Source organism: Erithacus rubecula (genome assembly GCF_903797595.1).
Source record: "Erithacus rubecula genome assembly, chromosome: 2".
NCBI lineage: Eukaryota > Metazoa > Chordata > Aves > Passeriformes > Muscicapidae > Erithacus > Erithacus rubecula.
In genome coordinates, this window is record NC_136685.1 from 62,460,865 (window position 1) to 62,481,057 (window position 20,193).

The 20,193-nt window shown below is 43.0% G+C and overlaps 1 protein-coding gene across 1 annotated transcript; it reads left to right on the forward strand.

The window, feature by feature from the left end:
- The first annotated feature begins 9,863 nt into the window (after positions 1 to 9,863).
- STX11 (syntaxin 11) lies at positions 9,864 to 14,328 on the forward strand. The gene is made up of 2 exons (XM_079326395.1): positions 9,864 to 10,060; positions 12,010 to 14,328. Exon 2 carries the CDS (start codon positions 12,015 to 12,017, stop codon positions 12,879 to 12,881), a length of 867 nt encoding a protein of 288 aa, XP_079182521.1. The 5' UTR covers positions 9,864 to 10,060; positions 12,010 to 12,014; the 3' UTR covers positions 12,882 to 14,328.
- Positions 14,329 to 20,193: the final 5,865 nt, after the last annotated feature.

Sequence of the window (20,193 nt, forward strand, 5' to 3'; positions counted from 1 at the left end):
CAATGCACCCATAGCTTTGCCTGTGCTGCAAAGCAGCATAGAAAATAAGGAGGGAGGAAGTTTCCTGCATCTCTACAATTGTCTCCATCATGACAGAATTTGTTTTCAGTCACCCATGGTGGGATTGATGCAATGTACGAAATTTTGGACCTTATAACTGATGACTGCTCAGGAAAGCACAACTGCTCTTTCAGCTACTTCTTGGCACCAACAAAAAAGTAACTTGCATATTTTAAAATTTTCAGATTCAGATTATATTCAAGTTTTGCAATGAAAAGCAAATACTTCCCATCTCAGAAAGACTTGAACAATCTCTATAACTACTTGTGTGGTTAATTACTGTGTATGATCACGTGTAGAAACAAATTGTGACACTAAAGTTCTGTCAGGTTTTTTCTTCAGTTAGAAGGATGGGGAAGTTGTTTTTCCTCAGGAAGTCACGACCAAAAAAGGACTTAATTCGACCCCTGCTCTGAAGCATGAAGCGAAGAGCACATCCTCCCCACACTAAGCAGCGGCAATTTGAATTACAGTCACAGATTCGGAAAGCCCCCGCTTGCCTGCGGGGCGGCGAGGACAAGAAAGGTCAAGGGACGTCCACGGGGACGATGGCGAAGAAACAGGCCAGCTCACCGCGCCCACGCTTCCCGGCACCCACGGGTCGGGCTTTCCCCGCCGGGCAGCGCCGGGAGCCGGGCACCTTCCCCGGGGCCGGGATGGAGGCGCGGCGCGGGACGGGGCGGGGCGTCCGCATGCAAATCAGCCCCTCGCAGCCAATGGGCGGGAGAGCCGGCCGCAGGGGCGGGGCGCTCCGCGGGCAGGAGCGCTCGACTCGACGGCGCGGGCGCTGCGGCGGCACCGGCACCTCGGGAAAGGCATCGGCACCTCGGAAAAGGCACCGGCACCTCGGGAAAGGCATCGGCACCTCGGGAAAGGCACCGGCATCTCGGGAAAGGCACCGGCACCTCGGAAAAGGTACCGGCATCTCGGAAAAGGTACCGGCATCTCTGGAAAGGCACCGACACCTCGGGAGCGGCGCGGGCGGAGCGACACGGGCCCGGCCGGACTGCCCTGCCCGGGGGTGAGTACCAGCCGAGACAGCGCTTTCCTCGGGGACTGGGCAGGGTTTGGTTTCTTCACCCCGGGCACGGCCGGTGCTGGTTGACGGGATAGGGGCACAGCCGTGTTCCCGAGCTCCCCTGAGCATCAGCTGGCGTTCCCGGAGGGAGGGCAGCGCCGGAGCCGGGCTGGCCGCCCCTTCCCGGGATGTCGGGGCGTGCCCGGTGCTCGCAGCCAGCCCGGCCGGAGAGACGGAGGGGCCCGGGGCGTGCGAGGCTATCGGCACCTCGGTCTTGCCTAAGAGCAGAACTGCCCCTTTTGAGCCGAGTGGCGAAATCTGAAGCCCGGAGGCAGGAGAAGGAGAGATGATAGGAAATGCGGACTGGGATTTTGGGTCCCTGCTCCTCCTGGAATGCAAAAGAGATTGGCTGGGTTTTCACAGGATGAGAGAAAAACAGAGGCACTTTCAAATATGTGTCTTCTGATCCAGTCACTACGGATGTCTGCATTTCTATGCCTTGTTTGTCTGGCTCAACGAGTATTAGCATTTTATTCATAGTGCTCATAAGTGGTTATTAATAGCTCCACAGCAGATTTTACAGAAAATTTGGTTTATATGCAAAATATAATAGCTTTTCCTTTGTTCTTGAGGGTTATTATGGCCAGATCTAGAAGAGGGTGCAAAAGTTAGCGTTCTTTGATTGCTTCCTATTGAATTGATGCTCATTTCCTTCCTACCAAGAAGAACTGGCCCGTGTGTATGTCTGAGATAACTACATGTCACTCTGTGATACTGAGAAAGGAAATGACTAGAAGAACAGCACTGGCCAAAAACGGACGCTTGCACTTCTTGCTCCTGTTCTTTAGATAGTTCAGCAAGTATCTTTTAAGCTGTCAGGTATCAAAATAGCAATATATGACTTTTTAGGATGAGAATACAATTTGAATTATGATGTTTTCTTACCAGTGCCAATACTCACTAAGTAGTGGTGAGACTGCAAGATGACCATAACTTTTTTTTTTTTTTTAATTAAAGACAGACTAGAGGTCTACAGATTAACAGAATAAATGTCATCATTAGGAAAAGATAATTTAGGTGTCCAACTCCTCCAATGACCTTTTTGTCTTGTCTTGTATGACCACTGCTCTGAAAACTAAATTGCATGTTCAGTTGTATGTTGTCTAGAGTTTTAGCCTCAGCTAAAACTTCTAGTTAAACTCTGTTCTTGAAAGAAATCTCCATGAAGAAAGTAAGCATGGTACAGAAGATCTCTTGAGACATTAAAATGAGTAAAATGTAGTACCTTCTGGGCACTGCAGATAAATGTGATGCTGTGGAATGCAGCTGCATCCTCTATCAGTCCTGGAGAATTTGGGTGCTGTGGGATTAGGTTCCATGCCTGACATCTTTCACTGTATGAATACTATACTAACACTATACTAACAATATACTAACACTAACAGTAACCAAAACCTGCTTCAGAAGGGCAAATGCTATTTGCCACTGGTGCATAAATAACACAGAAGGAAGAGAATGAGCTGAGTAAAAAGAGTCACCTAAATTTCTCCCCAGCACAGACAGCACTGTGTGAACATACAGTTTGTGCTGGACACACAGTGACACTGGGGTGAGGGCACTGAACAAATCCTGGGAATGCAGGGCCACTGTGGGGCTCTAAGACATTGTTTTATCCATTTGGTGCACTGTAGCTGTGCACCTAAACCAGGCCTGAGAGGGGTTTCTGTATCTTCTCTCTTTCCATCAAGGAAGAAGGTCCCACAGTGCTTCCACAGAGAAATGGTCCAATTTTCTACAAGTCACAGGCAGTTCAACATGGGCCTAGTGAAAGAAATTGATTACTTTGCATGTTTCCAATGTCAACACAGGGATAAAACTGACTATTTCCCATTTCACAGAAAACTCCTTTTATGTATTGGAGTACTGTGTCTCTTTCCCTGGTCTTCTAAATTAAATGAAGATAATTCCTTCAGCACCTTTGTCCAGAAGTGTATTTTCTAAACTGTTGGGAGATAATGCCTTTGACTTTTCTAATATTATAACTGTTTCAGGATGTACTTTTCCATCTGAGGCCTTATCTATGCCAAGCAGAGTAAAACCAGTCCTTCCCAAGCCATCTCTCATATAAGACATGGGGTTTTGGTTTTTTTTACAATGACAGTATATTGTGATCTTGTTGTGTGGCTTGCAATCAGCTATAACCTCACCAATACTTACCTGCTGCCGAACTAGGTGTTTCCTACTTTATATTTTATCTAAATGTGCTAGGCTTGTCTATATTGATTTTTTTTTTTTTTTTTTGTTAATTCTTGTCTTGCTATCAAGATCACCTTAAATTCTCATTATTTCTCTTCCCCTGCCCCCACCAAATGCTTGCTTATACTTCCTTCCAATGCAGTGTCACCTGGGGACTGTATAGCTCATGTTTGGTTCCCCCCTCCAAGTCACTAATGAAAAATATGGATAACCTCTGAGTGTGACAGATACCCATCCTAATGCTGATTCGTTCAAAACCAATTCTGATGGTGAGAAGACAACTGCTGTGTCAAATATGAAGGTGCTGGACCAGATACACTTTCTATTATCTTTTATCTGGCCCATCAGTTTTCTTTTACTCTGGTCAACCCTGTAGTTCAAGGATGACAAAGCATAGTGCAGAAATTACTCGGGCAATGTTAACTTGATCCAGTAAACCCATCTCAGGGCCAAATCTGGGGTTACCACTTTTTTGCAGTGAAGCCATTTTTGGTTATACTTGCTTTTGGGTTATTCCCTGAGATGTGGCCATGAACCAGCTCTGGTGAGGAACATCATTCCAAGGGAGCAGTCTAGGGCTGCTCTTGAGTAGTGAGGGGCTCCACATGAGGGGAACAAAGCAATTTGGTTTTTATCTCTGCCTTGATAGGTTAGGCGAGATATCAAGACACTCTACATAATCAGCAAGAGTTCTCACACAGTGCTTGGCACTTAAAACTAGGTGAGATTTATGTAGTTTTATCAGACAGAATGGTGTCACATATCCTGACTTCAGAAGGCTTATCATGTGTGCAGCTTTTGCCTAATCTGCTATGGCAGTTAACCCATTAATTGCCAGGATAATTCTCAGCAAGTTCATGTTCACAAAAGTCAAGGAATTACTGCATGCTCCAGCTTTTCCTACTATGCCTTTCCTCTCTGCTGGTAGTGACAAGTCACTTATTTTTGAAAGCAAGAATAATGCTTTCTTGAGCTTTTGATATGCCTAATCAGGTGTGTCCCTAATGACATCTGTATCTTCTCTCAACTTCACTGGTGTTTTGAATGGGCCTGTAAACACCCATGGGCTGCTAAGTAGTGCAACTGCCATAAAGCCTGACACATCCTGGGGCTGGGGCTGTGGGTATTCATGTGTGGCTGTAAGGGTTATTTCCTGGCTGGAACTAGTCTGGTGCAGGTACAGTGTAGATTTTGTGATAGGATCCCAAACTGAGCCCCATGTGTACTGGCCCACATGACCAAATACCAAGAAAACACCCTGTATTTAATCTTAAAGGAATTTTTTTAAAGTCAAGAGTACTTGGTCTCAGATTGTACCACTTTATCACAAGCCTTAAATATATGTGCTTTTCAAAAAATAATGCAATTGTGCTAATTTTAAAACGTCAGTAGAACGTGTTGCTTCTGACTGATGATCACATGCAGCCTCATGTTTCTATTTGCATACCAACACAATGTCTTAATCCCTTCTAAACACCTCTGTGTGGTAGCAGTAGTAGTTATAAGAATGCGGTATGTGCAGAGCTATTTCGCTGAGCCAATGTGTTCCAGGGAAGCCGAGGTGATTAATTAGATAATGTATATATTCATGGTGCCCAGTGCCAGCACTGCCTGTGAGTGTGTTGGCTGATTGCCCTGCACGGTGACCTGTAATGATGCTGAGCTGTAGTAATTGCCAAGAAATGCATGGATGGCTGTCTCACTGTTTATGTTAGTGGTATGGATCTGTCTTAACCATTGCCAAGCCCTTGGAAGTAGAGTTCACACTCTCCTTGTCTCTGTCTAGGCCCATTTTACCTTGGTGTTGCAAACTAGTGAAGATGGAGAAATTTTTTTGTCTACAGCCCTGTTACAACTGTTCCCCACCCAACCAACACCAAATCTAGTAACACTTGCTTACTTCCATGACTTGTGAGGAAAATGCCAAGAGGAGATATCGAGAATCCATTTTATCTACCCACTATTGAAAATTTGTCAGTGGTGATCCATAGCCCTCCAGTAAAAATTTAGACAGCCTAGTAAATAGTAGCAGTCAAGCCATGTAAAACAGACTGACCTCTCCAATGCAGGAATAATGTTTACTCTCATGGCTACTGAGTAATACCAAGTTAAAACATAAGATTTTTTTCTCAGTCTTATCACAAATATGTGGAAAATGGCATTTAATGCACACCAGCAGCATCTCCTAGTTTTGATACTATTGTCTGGGAAAGCTGATAACCAGTCTACAGAAAACACCAACATGGTTTACTGTATTCAGTACATCTGAGAAGTATTAGACACACCCTGTTTGCTGTAATGCAAAAATTGAGAGATTGAATACTGGTAAAGAAACTGAGACAAGTCAAAGAAGAACCTCCAAAGCTATCAGTATTCTAGCAGTTATTGCCTCATTTCTTGGAATTAGAGGCAACAATCTGAATTAATTCCACACACCCTCCCCCATGTTTTTCCTAGTCCTTGTGACAGGAACCACTGGAGGCTTGGAGATTCTGCCAGATGCAGAAGTAGCCTGCAAAGAATGGAGTCATCTCTACTTCTCTGAATGTATCAGCTTGTAATAAATAACTTCCCGTGGCATAAACAGAGAAATTGACACTTCATATAAGTTTTTGGGAAAAGATAATATCTTGAGACATTTGCAACTGCAGATATTTGTCTCCAGGGTGATGGAAAGTATAAAGGTGGTGTTCTGCTGTACACAGGCTTTGATAAGCATATGAGCTGGGTAGTGTAGTCTTCAGATACACTAGCAATTTCTTGATGGATTTCTGTAGCTTTATAGCTGGCATTCAGTGTTAACTGATGGACTTTAATCCCTGAATACATTTTGCCTATTTTTAAATATTGTGAAATCTAAGAAATTCCAGAGAGGATAACTTCCTTTCAGTGAGGCCACAAAAAGATTTTGAACTGCTAATCCCTGTCATAGTTGTTAATATTGGAATTAGTACATGATCACATACATGATCTTAAAACACCTTGAGAAGACAAACTGTCCTAATCACTAGATTTTTTTTTTTGCTGTTTCAGGCTCTTACAGAGGAGAAGAGAGAAAAAAAATTGACTAATTTGAAAAATTCAAGCCTGCTGTGCCACTTGTGATGGGCATGGTTGGGAAGAAAGGGAATTTGGACTGAAAAGATGACTAGTACTCTGCTAATACTCTCAATAACTCTTCTGAGAAGAGGAAAACCTGCTGTTAAAAAAAAAAAAAGTCTTTTTCCCAAGTTAATTAACATTGTAAAATCTTTTATTAGACACCAAATACCAAGCAAAAATATTAATTCTGATCTAAGACAATTGTTTACAAAACAGATAGTTACTAGAAAATTATTAAATCTGAACTCCAACTCTTAGACAAAAGTCTTCAGATAAATTTAATTTTTTTTTAGCTTTGCATGACTTGCATTGTAATGCTATAGCAGCACTTTATTTGCCTTGGAATGCAGTGTGTTCAATTCAGTGAGTCCATCTGAGTAGATTTCCATCAATATTACATCCTCTACAAGCCATATGGGAAGTCACTGAAATGTGCTGACTCACACTTAGCTATGAAGTAATTTTGCCTAAGAGCAAGTTATTTCCTAATTGTTCACCACTTGTTTTTTGGGTCACATCTGCTGTGTGTCATGTGGTCAAATTCACATGCCATTCAGAGCCAGGATGAGCCACGTGGGTTCCTTTTACCTTCCAAGGCCAAGAACTACTGACAGAAATGATTTTTAACCAACTTGTTTTTGAAATATCTGTTGTTCCTCAAACAACTGAAGTAAAAGCTTCATCTTGAAAGTCCCAACTCAAGACTGAAAAGATTACTGACTAGACTTTTGGTAAGCCACAAATGGCATTAAGTAGCAGCTGCCATTTATGAATGCTGTAAAAAGGAAAAATGTATACTGCCTTCCTTCCCAGCAGGTAGCCATGAAATATGGATGCTGTGCTGAAACTGCTCCATCATTTCACCATTTGTCCCCAAACTCTGATCACAGAATCACAGAATATTCTGAGCTGGAAGAAACACACTAGGATCATTGAGCCCAACTCTTAAGTGAATTGCCCATATTGAGATAGAGTGTGGATATACAAATGTTAACACTGAAATAACATAAGTATGTAATTCACTTGTTCCTATAGAGAATACTTTTTATCCTTAGATCATTTCCACATAGTTAACAGAACATTAGGAATGTTAGGCAATGTTTGTAGGACTCCCTTTTGTATGTATATGGGGCTGACAGAAAGGAGGTGTATGCATATGCAGTTTTTGATTTTCAGAGTGGATTTTCTTTCTTGTTTGAAATCCCATGTCATACACAGTTGTCTGGGGCTGCAGTCTTATTGCAACAGAACAATTTGCATGTTTCTCATGCATCATGGGAAAGCTTGTCACTGTAGTGATTAATACCAGTAAGTAGCACAGTGACATGAAAAGATGAGCACTGAGCATGCCCTCAGGTGACTGTCCTTGCTGGGTATCTGCCTTCAAAGCTGGAACCTCTGCAGTCATCACCTGGCCTGCATTTCCTGTGTGTGTGTTTGGGTGTACACATCATGAACTGCAGAAGGAGTTTCATGTTTACAAGGACAGATTTACCTAGCCAAAAAATACAAACGTGGAAGTACATGTCCCAGTTTGAATATATGTAACGTTTTAAAATATAATAAAACTGACAGCTAATCTATTAAACCTCACACTCTTAAAATTAAGGCAATTGCAGTTGTTACTCCAGAGTAGCTGCTGTCTTGAGGTTCTAATATGTTAGATCTCTCTAATATAGACTTGTGCACATAGTTGAACATATTTAATGTTCATGGTCAAATTAGCAAACTTTTTATCTAGGGCTGATTACCAGAACAATTTAGACTGGACCTTTGGACATTTAATTCAGGCCTGCTCAAAGCGCACACAGGCAGTTTAGGTTGCTGAGGGCCATGTCAAGTAGAATTTTAAATTTCTTCAAGGATGCTGATTCCAAAACTTTTCTCTTTTCCACCCCCTCCCCCATTTTGTATCTGGCTGGCTCTTCTCTTGTTTCCACTTAGGTCTGTTGCATCTTGTGCTATTGCTGTACATTTCCATCAAGGGTCTAGCCTCGCATTTAGCAGTTAGTGATGGCAACAAGATCTCCCTTGAGCTTCCTGTTTCTCAGGCTGAACATTCCCAACTCTCTCAGGCTCTCCTCATATGTCAAGTGGTCCAGCACCTCTGACCACCTCTGTGGCCTCCCCTGAGCTTATCCCAGTGTGTCTGGTGAGTAACACTCCAGATGTGGTCTCTCAAGGGTCAGACAGGAGGGGTCCCTTTCCTTCCTCACTTTTGCTGCTCCAGCCTGGATGCATGGCTCATGTTCCTGTTCATGCCTTACCAGCACACTGAGGTCCTGCAGAGCTGCTTCCTTGAGAGCCCAACTTCTACTGCTGCATTGGGCACTGTATGAAGAGAGAGACTGATGCTCATTTTACAGACTGAGGTCTGAGGCTGCCCATAACTACCAGTAATGCACTGTGTATTAATATATTGCTGTTCCAATTACAAGCAATGCAATCAATGTGTACGAAGATGCAAACTTTGCTGAGTAACAACAGCATCTGGTAAAGGAGGTCTTTTCTAAACCATGTTTTATTTAGTTTTAAATATTTCAAACTGCTGTTCCCCCTTGCTCTCCCTGCTTATATATTTCAGCTCTTTAGTGTCAGTTCTGTCCCTGACACCATCCAAGGAATGCTTGGAAGTTATTGTCCTCTCTTGGGAACATCTGGTTCCCCCTTGTTTGAAATAGGAAAAGACCTCTGTAGTGATGCTACATTCCAGCCTACTGTTTTTCTTTATATAAAAAATCCTGAAATTCTTCCAAATTGTGATTTTCTCAAAGCAACAGTTTCCAAATACCCTAAATAAATTTACTGTGTTCCTTGAGCAAAAGGTGCTAAAGAAAGCTGAAATCTAAACATTTTTCTTGAACCTCACAAATCTCTTTAGCCAAATATTGCAAATTCTGACCTATGAGCATGTTCAGCATAAAGCTGAACAAGTGTCCTCTGTAATTAGTGGTGTTTGTGGTGTAATGCAATGCTGAAATACAGGCATAAAGTTACTGTCCTTCCATCCTGACCAGGTACTGTGTGTAGATAAGGAAGAACACCTTGTAAATGTGAAAATTAAGTGGGAAGCAGACTGGGTGATGCACTTTAGAAACAGAGTGTAAAAGACAGTACTTGGGGAGAATGAAAGAAAGTGCCAAAAAGTCCCTGATTTTGTAGGACTCTGAAGTCAGGCTCAAATAGATGGCATCCATTTGTTAGGACAAAAGTCTAAACACTTTAGCTGTGGAGACATATCCCAGACAGGTACAGGTCCTCAATGCAGAATTAAAAGATACTAATGTTGAGCACCTTAAATGTAATTTTGGTACCTCGATACAAATAATGTAGGCTTTTAGAACTAAGTATTGGGAAGCTGGGAAAGCCCAGGGTGAAGATTGTAAGTGCAACTGCAGCTTGAGCCCTCTGTTCTGCTTTCAACTAGACTACTGGATCTGCTGGATCACGGAGATCGTGTGTGATGCTGTCCCTGTCACTGGAGAGGAGCTCTTCACAAGTGGCCTTGATCCATGTGTTCATTCACTAATGTCCAGCTTGCTCCTTCGTGATCTTACTCAGCAAAGCGCTCAAGGCTTGCAGCAGTGACTGAAGGCAGAAGGGACTGACTTCTGAACATTCCAGGTACAAAGAACTGTGCTTGAAGGGTCTCCAGTGGGCATCATAAATTAGCAAGAGTCTATCAGTGTCGTCCTTAGTGACTCTGGGCTGAAACTTGACTGTGAGGCTGTTAGATCTTCCTTTCCCCAAAAAACTGGTAGGAATTTATGGAACTTTCCAAAGATTTTGCCAGGGAAATCCCTGAGGAAATTAACAGTAGCAACATAGTGAGATAGCATGAACTGAATGATGGATATTAAATTTGGTGTTGTACAACTTCTATTCAGTACATATAGACTATAGGCAGAGGCTTGGTGGAAGTGATAGTGCACAGACCAGTGTTTAAATTTAATTGCGTAATCTTCCTGTGTGCAGGCAACATTGTGGTGCAATCCAAGGCCACACTTGACAACTCCTTACTCTTCTTTAAATGTTTGACTTTTTAACCTTTCCTGTTGTATTAAAAGAAAGAAAAAAGCAGTATTTTTAGAGATGCTGCAGAATTAGTACACACACAAATTTACTACAGCATTTGCATTTTCATTTTGTGAATTACTATGCATTTGCTTCCACATTTCCTCCTGGGGAAGGAAGGGTAGACCTACTCTTACAAAATTATGAATTTATTACACAGGAGCTTTACTCAGTGATTGCTTGACAAAGAAAACACAAACAGAAAATGAAATCATTGTTGAGCCAGTTGTTACTATGCTCTCTATAGAAGGCTGATGAAATTTAATTTTCCTTGATTTTAAGGGATGGTAAGCACAAAGCACAGAATCACAAAATTTGTAGGCTTGGAAGGGACCTTAGAGATCATTTAGTCCAAATCTCTGCCAAGATAGGGTGACCTAAATCAGGTGACACAAGAATGTGTCCAGTGGGTTTTGAATGCCTCCAGAGAGGGAGACTCCATGACCTGCCTGGGCAGCCTCTGCCACCCTCAAAGTAGAGAAGTTCTTCCTCATGTTGAGATGAAACTTTTGTGTTTTAGTTTATGGACATTTTTCTTTGTCCTGTTGCTGGGTACCACTGAAAAGAGTCTGGCATTGATCAGATCCTCTCTCAGTCTTCTCTTCTCTAGACTAAATAGTCCCAGCAGACTAATAGCTCCTGCAGTGTCTCTTCATAAGAGAGATGCTCCACACCCCTAATTGTTGATGTCTATGGTCAATGATAGCATCTGGAGACACTAAAGTTGCTTTTTCTTTTTTCTTTCTTCTTTTTTCTTCTTTTTTCTTCTTTTTTTCTTCTTTTTTCTTTTTTTTTTCTCCCCTTTTTTATTTTTTCTTATTTTTTTCTTTTATCTTTTTTCTTTTTTTTTTTTTTCCTTTTTTTCTTTTTTCTTTTTTCATTTTTTTTCTTTATTTCCCCCTCGCCATCTTGATGCTTTCCACACAATTCTTTGAAACATTTTTTTCTCATCTGTATTGGTAAATGCCATTTCTGTTTCTTAGTATTCTCCCAGGAAAAGCAAGCTTAGAATTAGGGAAGTCCTGTGATATTTTGGGCACTTGATGTAATGAAGGATTAGGATCCAGAGGAGATTTCTCTAGTGAGCAGTAATGGAAGGTGTTTGGTTATTAACATGTTGACAAATGCTGATAGCTGAAGGCTTCATCTCTGGCTTTCCCCTCCAAGTAAAAGACTGGCATTTTGTGGGGAGTTTGGGACTGTCCTATTATCTTTCTTGATTTGTCTTCAGGATCTGTTGTCTTCCTTCCTGCAGTTTTTGTTTCTAACCTTAGTACTTTCTAGAATGGTGTTCTAGCAGTTTTGGATATGATATCCATCGCTGTATAAAATACTGCAAACAAATTTAAAATCTGGTATTTTGGGTTATCTTTGATAAGTTACATTTGTTATCTATGATTTAATTATCACCATGATGTAGCTATTAGTTACAAATTTTCAACTCTTTTAACCAATATTTTAGTAACTTCAAACTCATTCCTCCTGTTCCTGTTTTACAGGCAGGATGAAAGACCGTTTAAGCGAGCTGCGTGAATTTGCCAGGTTACACAACCAACAGTTTTCTGATAGTGATGATGATGAGAATTCACCCCAGGATATTCTCCTTTATGAGACGGACTATGCCTTGGAAATTCTTCATAAGGACATCCAGACCATACGGACAGAAAATGACCACCTAAAAGCAGATGTCAACCGTCTCAGAAAGCAAAACACCCGCTTCCTTACCTCCATGCGCCGTCTCAGTAGCATCAAACGAGATACTAATTGTATTGCCAGAGACATTAAGAGCCGTGGAGAAAGCATCCACAGGAAACTGCAGATAATGAGAGATTTCTGTGAAGATGCCATAACAAAGTATGGAGCCATGTCTGTCATTGCCAGGGTGGCGAAGAACCACTACGTTGACCTCATGCACACATTTCAGGACGCTATGTTTGATTACAATGCAACAGAGATGAACCAGCGGGAGAACTGCAAGATTCGAATTCAGCGGCAGCTGGAGATCATGGGCAAAGATGTTTCTGGCCCCCAGATTGAGGAGATGATTGAGCAAGGCAAATGGGATGTCTTCTCCGAGAATCTCTTGTCGGATGTTAAGGGAGCTCGCGCAGCCTTGAATGAGATAGAGACGCGACACAAGGAGCTGGTGAAGTTAGAAGGTCGCATTAAGGAAGTTCATGAGCTCTTTCTGCAGGTGGCCCTGCTGGTGGAGGAACAGGCAGACACCTTTGATGTGATTGAGATAAATATGCAAAATGTTGAGGACTATGTAGGAGATGCTAAAGACCAAGTGAAAAAAGCTTTGGAATACAGGAGAAAACATCCCCTCAGAACAATCCTCTGCTGCTGCTTATCCTGTTGCAGAAGGTGATGGTCCCACTGGAGCTATCACAGACTGACTTGAATGCCTTCAAAATCAGGTGTTCTTTCCTGAGACTTTTCTAAAGTCAATGCCTAGAAACAGGGGAGATATATTGCAGTTGGTTTTGTTCATTGGCTTTTTATTAAATGTGCTGAAGGCTGTTTCTATTTATGAACTCCTATAAATGTTGATAAAACTATTTTTAATCTATTTTTTATTGAAAGGTGCTATTACTGTAACTAGAGGTGCAATATCTCTACAGTGATACTTGTTTCATATAGGCAAGAAAGAAGAATGAGTAACTTTTCCTAGGGAAGATGAATACTTTCAAAATGTAACTTTATTCTTATTTGTCAAAGTGAGGCTGCAGGCGGTGAAGCCTTATTGCCTGGGGTGACACAGTACACCACAGAATCAGGAGGTTTCAGTTTTAACTAGTTTGGAGCCTGTCTGATGCAAATTTGACAAAATACTGAGCCTGGAGCAGGACACAGAACTAGTTTCTCTTTCAAATTGATTTCCAGCTGTCTGGGCTCTTAACAGAAGTGGCTGCACCTTAAATGGTAAAATGCACATTTTGCTCTATTTGTGTGCAAGTGACTGCTTTTTTCCATTTTGAGTACCCAACTCTCTCAAGGTGGCTAAAAGCACTGCCAACACTGCAGCATCTCACTCACTTCTAACTTGAGCCACTCTGGACTTTCAGTTTCCACGCCATGCTTTCATGTTCTGATGCATTTTCCTGCCAATTAACACTTCAGCCTGAGGAGAAACATGTAGTGGCCTTCTGCAGAAACACCCACAAGAAGGCAACAGCTGTGGGGCTGAGAAAGCATTTTAGGAGCTCCTGTACTGGCACATACATAGAAGCAGTTTTAGTGGAACGTTTGGCCTGTCAGCATACTTTTAGTTTTTATAAGCATTGACCAAATATGGGTGTTTTTAAAATATCTATTTTAAATAAGATGAAGGAATATGTTTTTTTAATATGCAATTTTACTGGTGTACAGAAATTTTGACTTTTCTCCAATTGTTGGGAAATCTCCACCTGGGAAAGCAAATAGATCTATTTCTTCAGTACACCTGAAGAAGAAAGAAAACAGTTTCATGTCATTTCAGTGATTTTTTCAAGCTTAAAAGGAAAGTCTCCTTTTGTGTAATGGGAGTCTACCCTTCCACAAGGGCAAACCAGTAGGTTTGGAGTATTGCAAGGAAATAAAAAATGTGCAGCCCTGGTAAGCACTGAGCAGTGTCACTGAAACATATTCATAAAATCTGGTGATTGATCATAGCTCCTGCTTCTGGAGATTTTCCAACTGTATTTCTAGGTGGCTTCCTGATACACTGTGATCTATTGCTATCCTTTGAAATAATGCAGGACATTTTTTCAGAAATTATTTTTTTTTAACTGATGGTCCTATTTGTACTGATTCTAATAAATGTAATTCAACATTTCAAATATTTTGTATTTGAGAGTTTTCCTCAGATGTACATAGATGTGCATCTTCCTGCGCCAGTCGCAGTGAAACTTCTCCCTTTTTACCTTTTGCACCCTGATTTTATATGTGAAAAAAAAAAAAACCAACAAAACCACCCAAACATTTCCTACTATTTGTATTAATATTAAAAAACAGCAAAATAAATCCAACTACCAAGTTTTCATATCTTACTGGGAAACTATTTTAGCCAGACAGGCTTTTTTTTACACAAATGCAAGCTAAAGGGATAAGTCTTCTCAGAAACGGAGTGTCCCTTTTGCTGTAGCACCTGTCTCTGATAACATGGAAGATCTCTTGACTATAAGATATTTTGATATTCAGTGGTATACTGGTGATATCAGTATTATTCTTGTCTGAGGACCTCTCCTCAGACAAGTTGTTCCGACTAGAAGTGGGAGAAAGGAGGGTGATGAGCTGGAACTACAGCCAGTGGCTTTGGTGCTATTCAAGAAGACAAAGTTGTTTTCTCTGTAGGTACTGCCATTAAGGCAGTGGAACTGTGCATTCATAGAGAAATACCCTAAACCTCTGAGAGTCAGCATGTGGGGATGAACCAATAAAGAATGAAAGAATGTGTTTCCTTTCACATGCATATTCCTAGGACTTGCCAATGTATTTGATAAAAAATATGTATTTTTTTTTGTGATGGTTCCTTTTTTGCATCTACAAATGGAATAAAATATTTAATAAGAAAAACTGAAAGTGCTGAGTGTTGTACATTGAATCTGCAGCTCTGAAGAGTTTTTTTGCATTGCCAAAGTTTAGTTTAAAAGTTGCTGGACTAAACTATGAGTTGGTAAAAAGAGATTAAACAAGGCCTAGAAAAAAAGCCCTCCTAATATTTTTTGCCATGGAAAATTAAATATGTTGCATATTGAGACAAACTTGCTATTGTTTTTTCCCTAAAAAACCCAAGAAAAATGAGTTTCATGCATTTCAAGATGATTCTCTAGTTAAAAAAAAAAAAAATTATTCTGGCAGTTCTGAGAGACCTTGATGATTTCACTAGTAGGTATGCAAAACTAGTATTCAAATCTTTAGCTTGATTTGAGGCACAGGGAAAGAGAACAGAAAGAAAGGCCAGTTGTAGACCTTCTCTCCTGGCTTAGAGCTGTTGCTGTGGGAAAAAAAAGAGAATTAGTCAAAAACCAATCTGATGCCTTTTAAAACTATTTTTAACATGCATCATGAGTTAAGAGACACTTAAAAATGACTTCCAGTAACTGGAGCAATCATTCTATCATTCTCTTCCTTGCAAACATGTCCATTGCTTAATACTTTGGGGTTTTTTCTACCCTTCAGTTGTGTAAGAACTCAAATTTAGCCAGCCCATGAACTTGCCTAATCACAGTTAAACAGACTTTTGAAAAAAAAAAAACCTGATCACACCATAGCTGCAGGCACTCATGCCACACAGGATGAGTGGAAGAAGATGATAAAAGTTGCTTGATAATATGTCAGCAGACTAATAACAGAAGCTGCAGAATAGACATCTTCTGAGGAAAGCTGCCTTTTCCTTCTGAAAGTCAGCACAAGTCCTAAGCAGATGTGTGTAGCACATTTTGTGGGTCAGTAGGGTTTGTTCCCCCTCTTCCCCCATATGGCAAACTCTTAAACTGGGTTTGAGGGGTGAAGAAGTTAAAATCTGACAGGGGAAGTTTTAACTTTTAGCTGTTACTTTGGTTTTGTTTCCTACTGAAACTGAAGCTCCACAATCCACACCACCAACCATCCACCAACCAGTTCTTTCTGAGGAGGACGAAGAAGAACTGGAAACCAGGGGCACTTTGCTCCTTCCAAAAAGTGTAAGACAGCACAGCATACACATAAGGTACAAAAAAATTCCCCTATTACAAAATATAATGTTTAGTATGTAATGGATATGCATGTGAGTCTCTATTCATCTTAAGGAACTTTTTTTTTTTTTTCTTCTTTTTTTTTTTTTTTGGAATCATTAATTTCATTTTAGAGAAATGTCAGTGGAACAAAGGCTTCCTCAAAATGAAGGACTAGACTGTGGACACTCTTGCACACATGATCAGGTATCTCTGGCACATGTCTTGGGAGAAACTTCTTGAAGTAAAGCAATAGCTCTTAAGATCCAAATACCTTTTTTTTCTGGAGGCTGAACTGAGTAGCTATGCTAAACTGCTGCTTTCCTTATTTAACCTTCATTAAGGATGTTTTGAATGCATAGCCCAAGATGTATTGTTATTATGTCTTGAAAACAAAGCATATTATCTAGAATTTTGAAACATGATAGTTATTTGAAATTGATTTGAAGAAGGAAAGCGCTACATGGGGTTGTGCTTCTATCTCTAGGACAGTATCACAGATACAATAAAGGCAGGAAACTGTAATTTAATAGATACTGTATGTAGTGGTTCTGGTTAATAAATTTCCAATGCAATGGGATTTTCTCATGGAGCCCTGCTGTTTGTTTCTCTAATATGTAAGAAGGCAACAGCAGATCTATCTTCTTCCACGTTTTTAGCATATTGTGTAGTGTCTTCATAAAGGCTGAGCCAAAGCAAGTAAAAGCCACTAGAAGACAGCTTCACCATCACGCCTCATCGTGCATATAATTGTTAGGGCAGCAAGTCTGAACGAGAAAAGTAACATTTTACTGCGTTTCTTAGAAATAGTGTCAGATGTGAAGAGAAAAGGAAAAAGCCTAACTGACGGTGTTTCTCTACTCAACACTTTGCCGAAAGGCACAACGCTACTGAGAGAACTATGGCATGCCACTCATTTCAAAGCAATGATACAGCTTGGCAAGTTCCATTGGAAGAGCTGCTGTTTTATTCATGAGCTCCCGCGTGTGAACAACACGTATGTAAAACACTAACAATTCCCTTGCACGAGCACTAAGAGCTGAGGAGTCGGGCACCACCTGCAGCTGCGAATTGGAGCCGCAGCCCCCCGCAGAGGGGCAGGGACAGCCGGGGCAGGGACAGCCGGGTGTCCAGCACACAGCCGGGGCAGGGACAGCCGGGTGTCCAGCACACAGCCGGGCAGGGAGTGCGCTCCGGTTCTGCTCTGGGGAAGCAGGCGGCCTCCGCCTCCCGCTCGTGTGCTGGAGGCGGCACAGGCCGTGTCCTCAGCCTGTGCAGGGCGGAATGTTCCTCACACCTCAGCGGTGCCAGAGTTTGGCGTCGTGCAGGATGGCTCCGCTGGAAAACAGCAGCGAGAGTGGGAGCCAGTGCCGGAGGCAAAGCCAGCGAAGCGACACTTTCCCATTTCCCCCTGATGCAGGGAGGAAGGGGGAGGTCCCAGGGCAGGCAGTAACTGGGAATATTGCCATAGGTGCTTCCGTAGGCCCGGCATATAGTGGCGACCAGCAAAAAAAATCTTTCCCCCGCCATATTTTCCCGCCTAATTAAGCATAATTGATAGCTTTGCACTTTGTTGGTTTCGGTTTTCCTTCTACGAGCGAGAGAAGCTACATTCCAGGAAACACTTGGACGGAAATAATAAAGTGCCGGTGCCTTATCGGCACAACCCCTCACACCGGAGGGGCCCGCGGGCAGCACGGCCCTGCCCGCTCTCAGAGGATGAGCCCGCCGTGCCCAGAGCCCGCGGTGCCCAGAGCCCGCGCACCCGCCGCCCCCGGCCCGGCGCCGCCCGCCCCGCTCTCCCCCAGGGGCGGGCCCGTGCCGGCGCCGCGCACCTCCCCCGCCTCCCCCTTCCGCTACGGGCTCAGCGCCCGGCGGCGGGAAGGTGGCGGCTGCCAGTCCAGGTCGGCCCGGCCCGGCCCGGCTCGGCTCGGCTCGGCTCGGCTCGGCTCGGCTCGCTCCGTGGCTGCGCTCCCCGCCGGGCCCTGCCCGCCCGCTTCCCGCCGCCGGGAGAGGCCGCCCGCGCGCGCCGCCCGTGCGCTCCGCGGCCCCGCGCTGGGAATAAAGGCGGGAGGGCGCGGCGGCGGTGGCGGCGGCGGGGCTCGGGCGGCATGAGGGGCACCCCTGGGGTCGCGGGCGGCCCGGGAAGCGGGCGGGAGCGCGGCCGTGAATGTAGGAGCGGCTGCGAGCCGTCCCGGTATCTGCACCAGGATGGCCGAGTGGTTAAGGCGTTGGACTTAAGATCCAATGGACGCATGTCCGCGTGGGTTCGAACCCCACTCCTGGTAACTGGCGTTTTTTTATCGGGAGCGCCGTCCCGAGGCGGGCAGGCCCGCGCGGTGTCCCGGCACAGGCACGGCCGCACGGAGCCGGGGCCGGCGGGAGGCGGCCGAGGGCGGGAGCGGCGCCCGGGCGGGCGGGCGGCGGCGCCCGGCGGCCTGCGGGGTGTCCCTGCGCTGGGCGGCCGGCGGGGGCAGTGCGGGCCGGGGAAACGCTGCGGGGCGGGGGAGGCTCCGGCAGCCGCCGCATTCAGCTTTAAACTAGCTTTAAATACAGTTTTTATAAAGAGTCTCTGCGTCTGTGTGTGTGTATATACACACACATACATATATGTATATATACAATGTATGTATATAAATGCATATACAGGCATATGTGTATATATGTATGTATATGTTTATGTATACACATATACATATACAACCATTTATACATATATATATACACATATGTATATATACACAGATATATGCACATGTAGGTATATGTAATATATGTGTATATATATGTATGTGTATAAATATGTGTCCATATATGTGTACATGTACATCCACATGTGTGCACATATACACAAATACATAGACACACAAACACATATACACACATTTTTATATACACATATATTTATGTATAGATATATATATACATGTGTGTATACAGATATATGCGTATATTTACACACACTCGGCCAACAGTCTCGGTGGTGGAGTCTTGGGCAGGGGAAACAGGCAGGCACCTCCTGTCGCCCTCAGATGGTGATTTTGTTGTGTGTCATTTAGGGTTTTCTTTGTGTAGGTTTATTTTCTGTGTTTTCCCAGTCCCAGGCCCTTCAAAGGCTGCATGTCAGCCCGTCAGAGTGCTTCTCACGAGGTGGAAGTCAGTGTGGTTCCGCATGTGCTGGGGTATGGAATGTCCGCGGGTGTCCAGCCTGCTGAGGTGTCCCTGGCCAACCCTGGAGGTGGTGGGAAGGTGATCCCCACCTCTGGGGGAATGCTCCCTTCTGCTGGCTGTACCCTAAACTGTGCCAGGGCTTAAGATAGAATTTAAGCAGAAGGAGCATGCAGGATTTTCAGACTGATCTTGTGCTTTTTTTTCATTTGGCAGGACGCATGGAGCAGTTGTTGTACGCATTGAGGTATTTAATTTGCTGGGGCATGGCTCTGTTGTTTGGGTTTTGTGGGTTTTTTGGCAGAGTGGTATCATTACATTTAATATATTTGAAGGTGTGGGAAGTATAACTCAAGCACTGACCAACACATTTTAAAATAGTAGTGTTTGTCAGAGCATGCAGGTCAAATCCTAACACAGGTAAATGCAGGTGTTCCCAGCCACCCTGTTCCAAACAATTTGACCTGAAAAATTATTCTAAACTTTCAGTCCAGATGTATCATGTGATGATACAGATGAATTAAAGGATAAACACTCAAGAAAGGGATAAGAACTCATGGTGGGCCTTCATTGAAATATGAAATTAGAAGTGAAATACATCAGGATATTCCATTATATACCCACATAAAGTTATCTGGCATCACACATGATTTACATCATTTACATGTGAGCATCGTAAAAACACAGAAATGGGACAGTTCAAGAGTTACAGAGGGAAGCCTGGTCTGTGTGGAATTTCTAGGAAATGCAAGTATGTACCTTGTCTTTTTTGAGTGTTACCACAATAAAATTGTAAATGCAAAACATACCACACTTTCT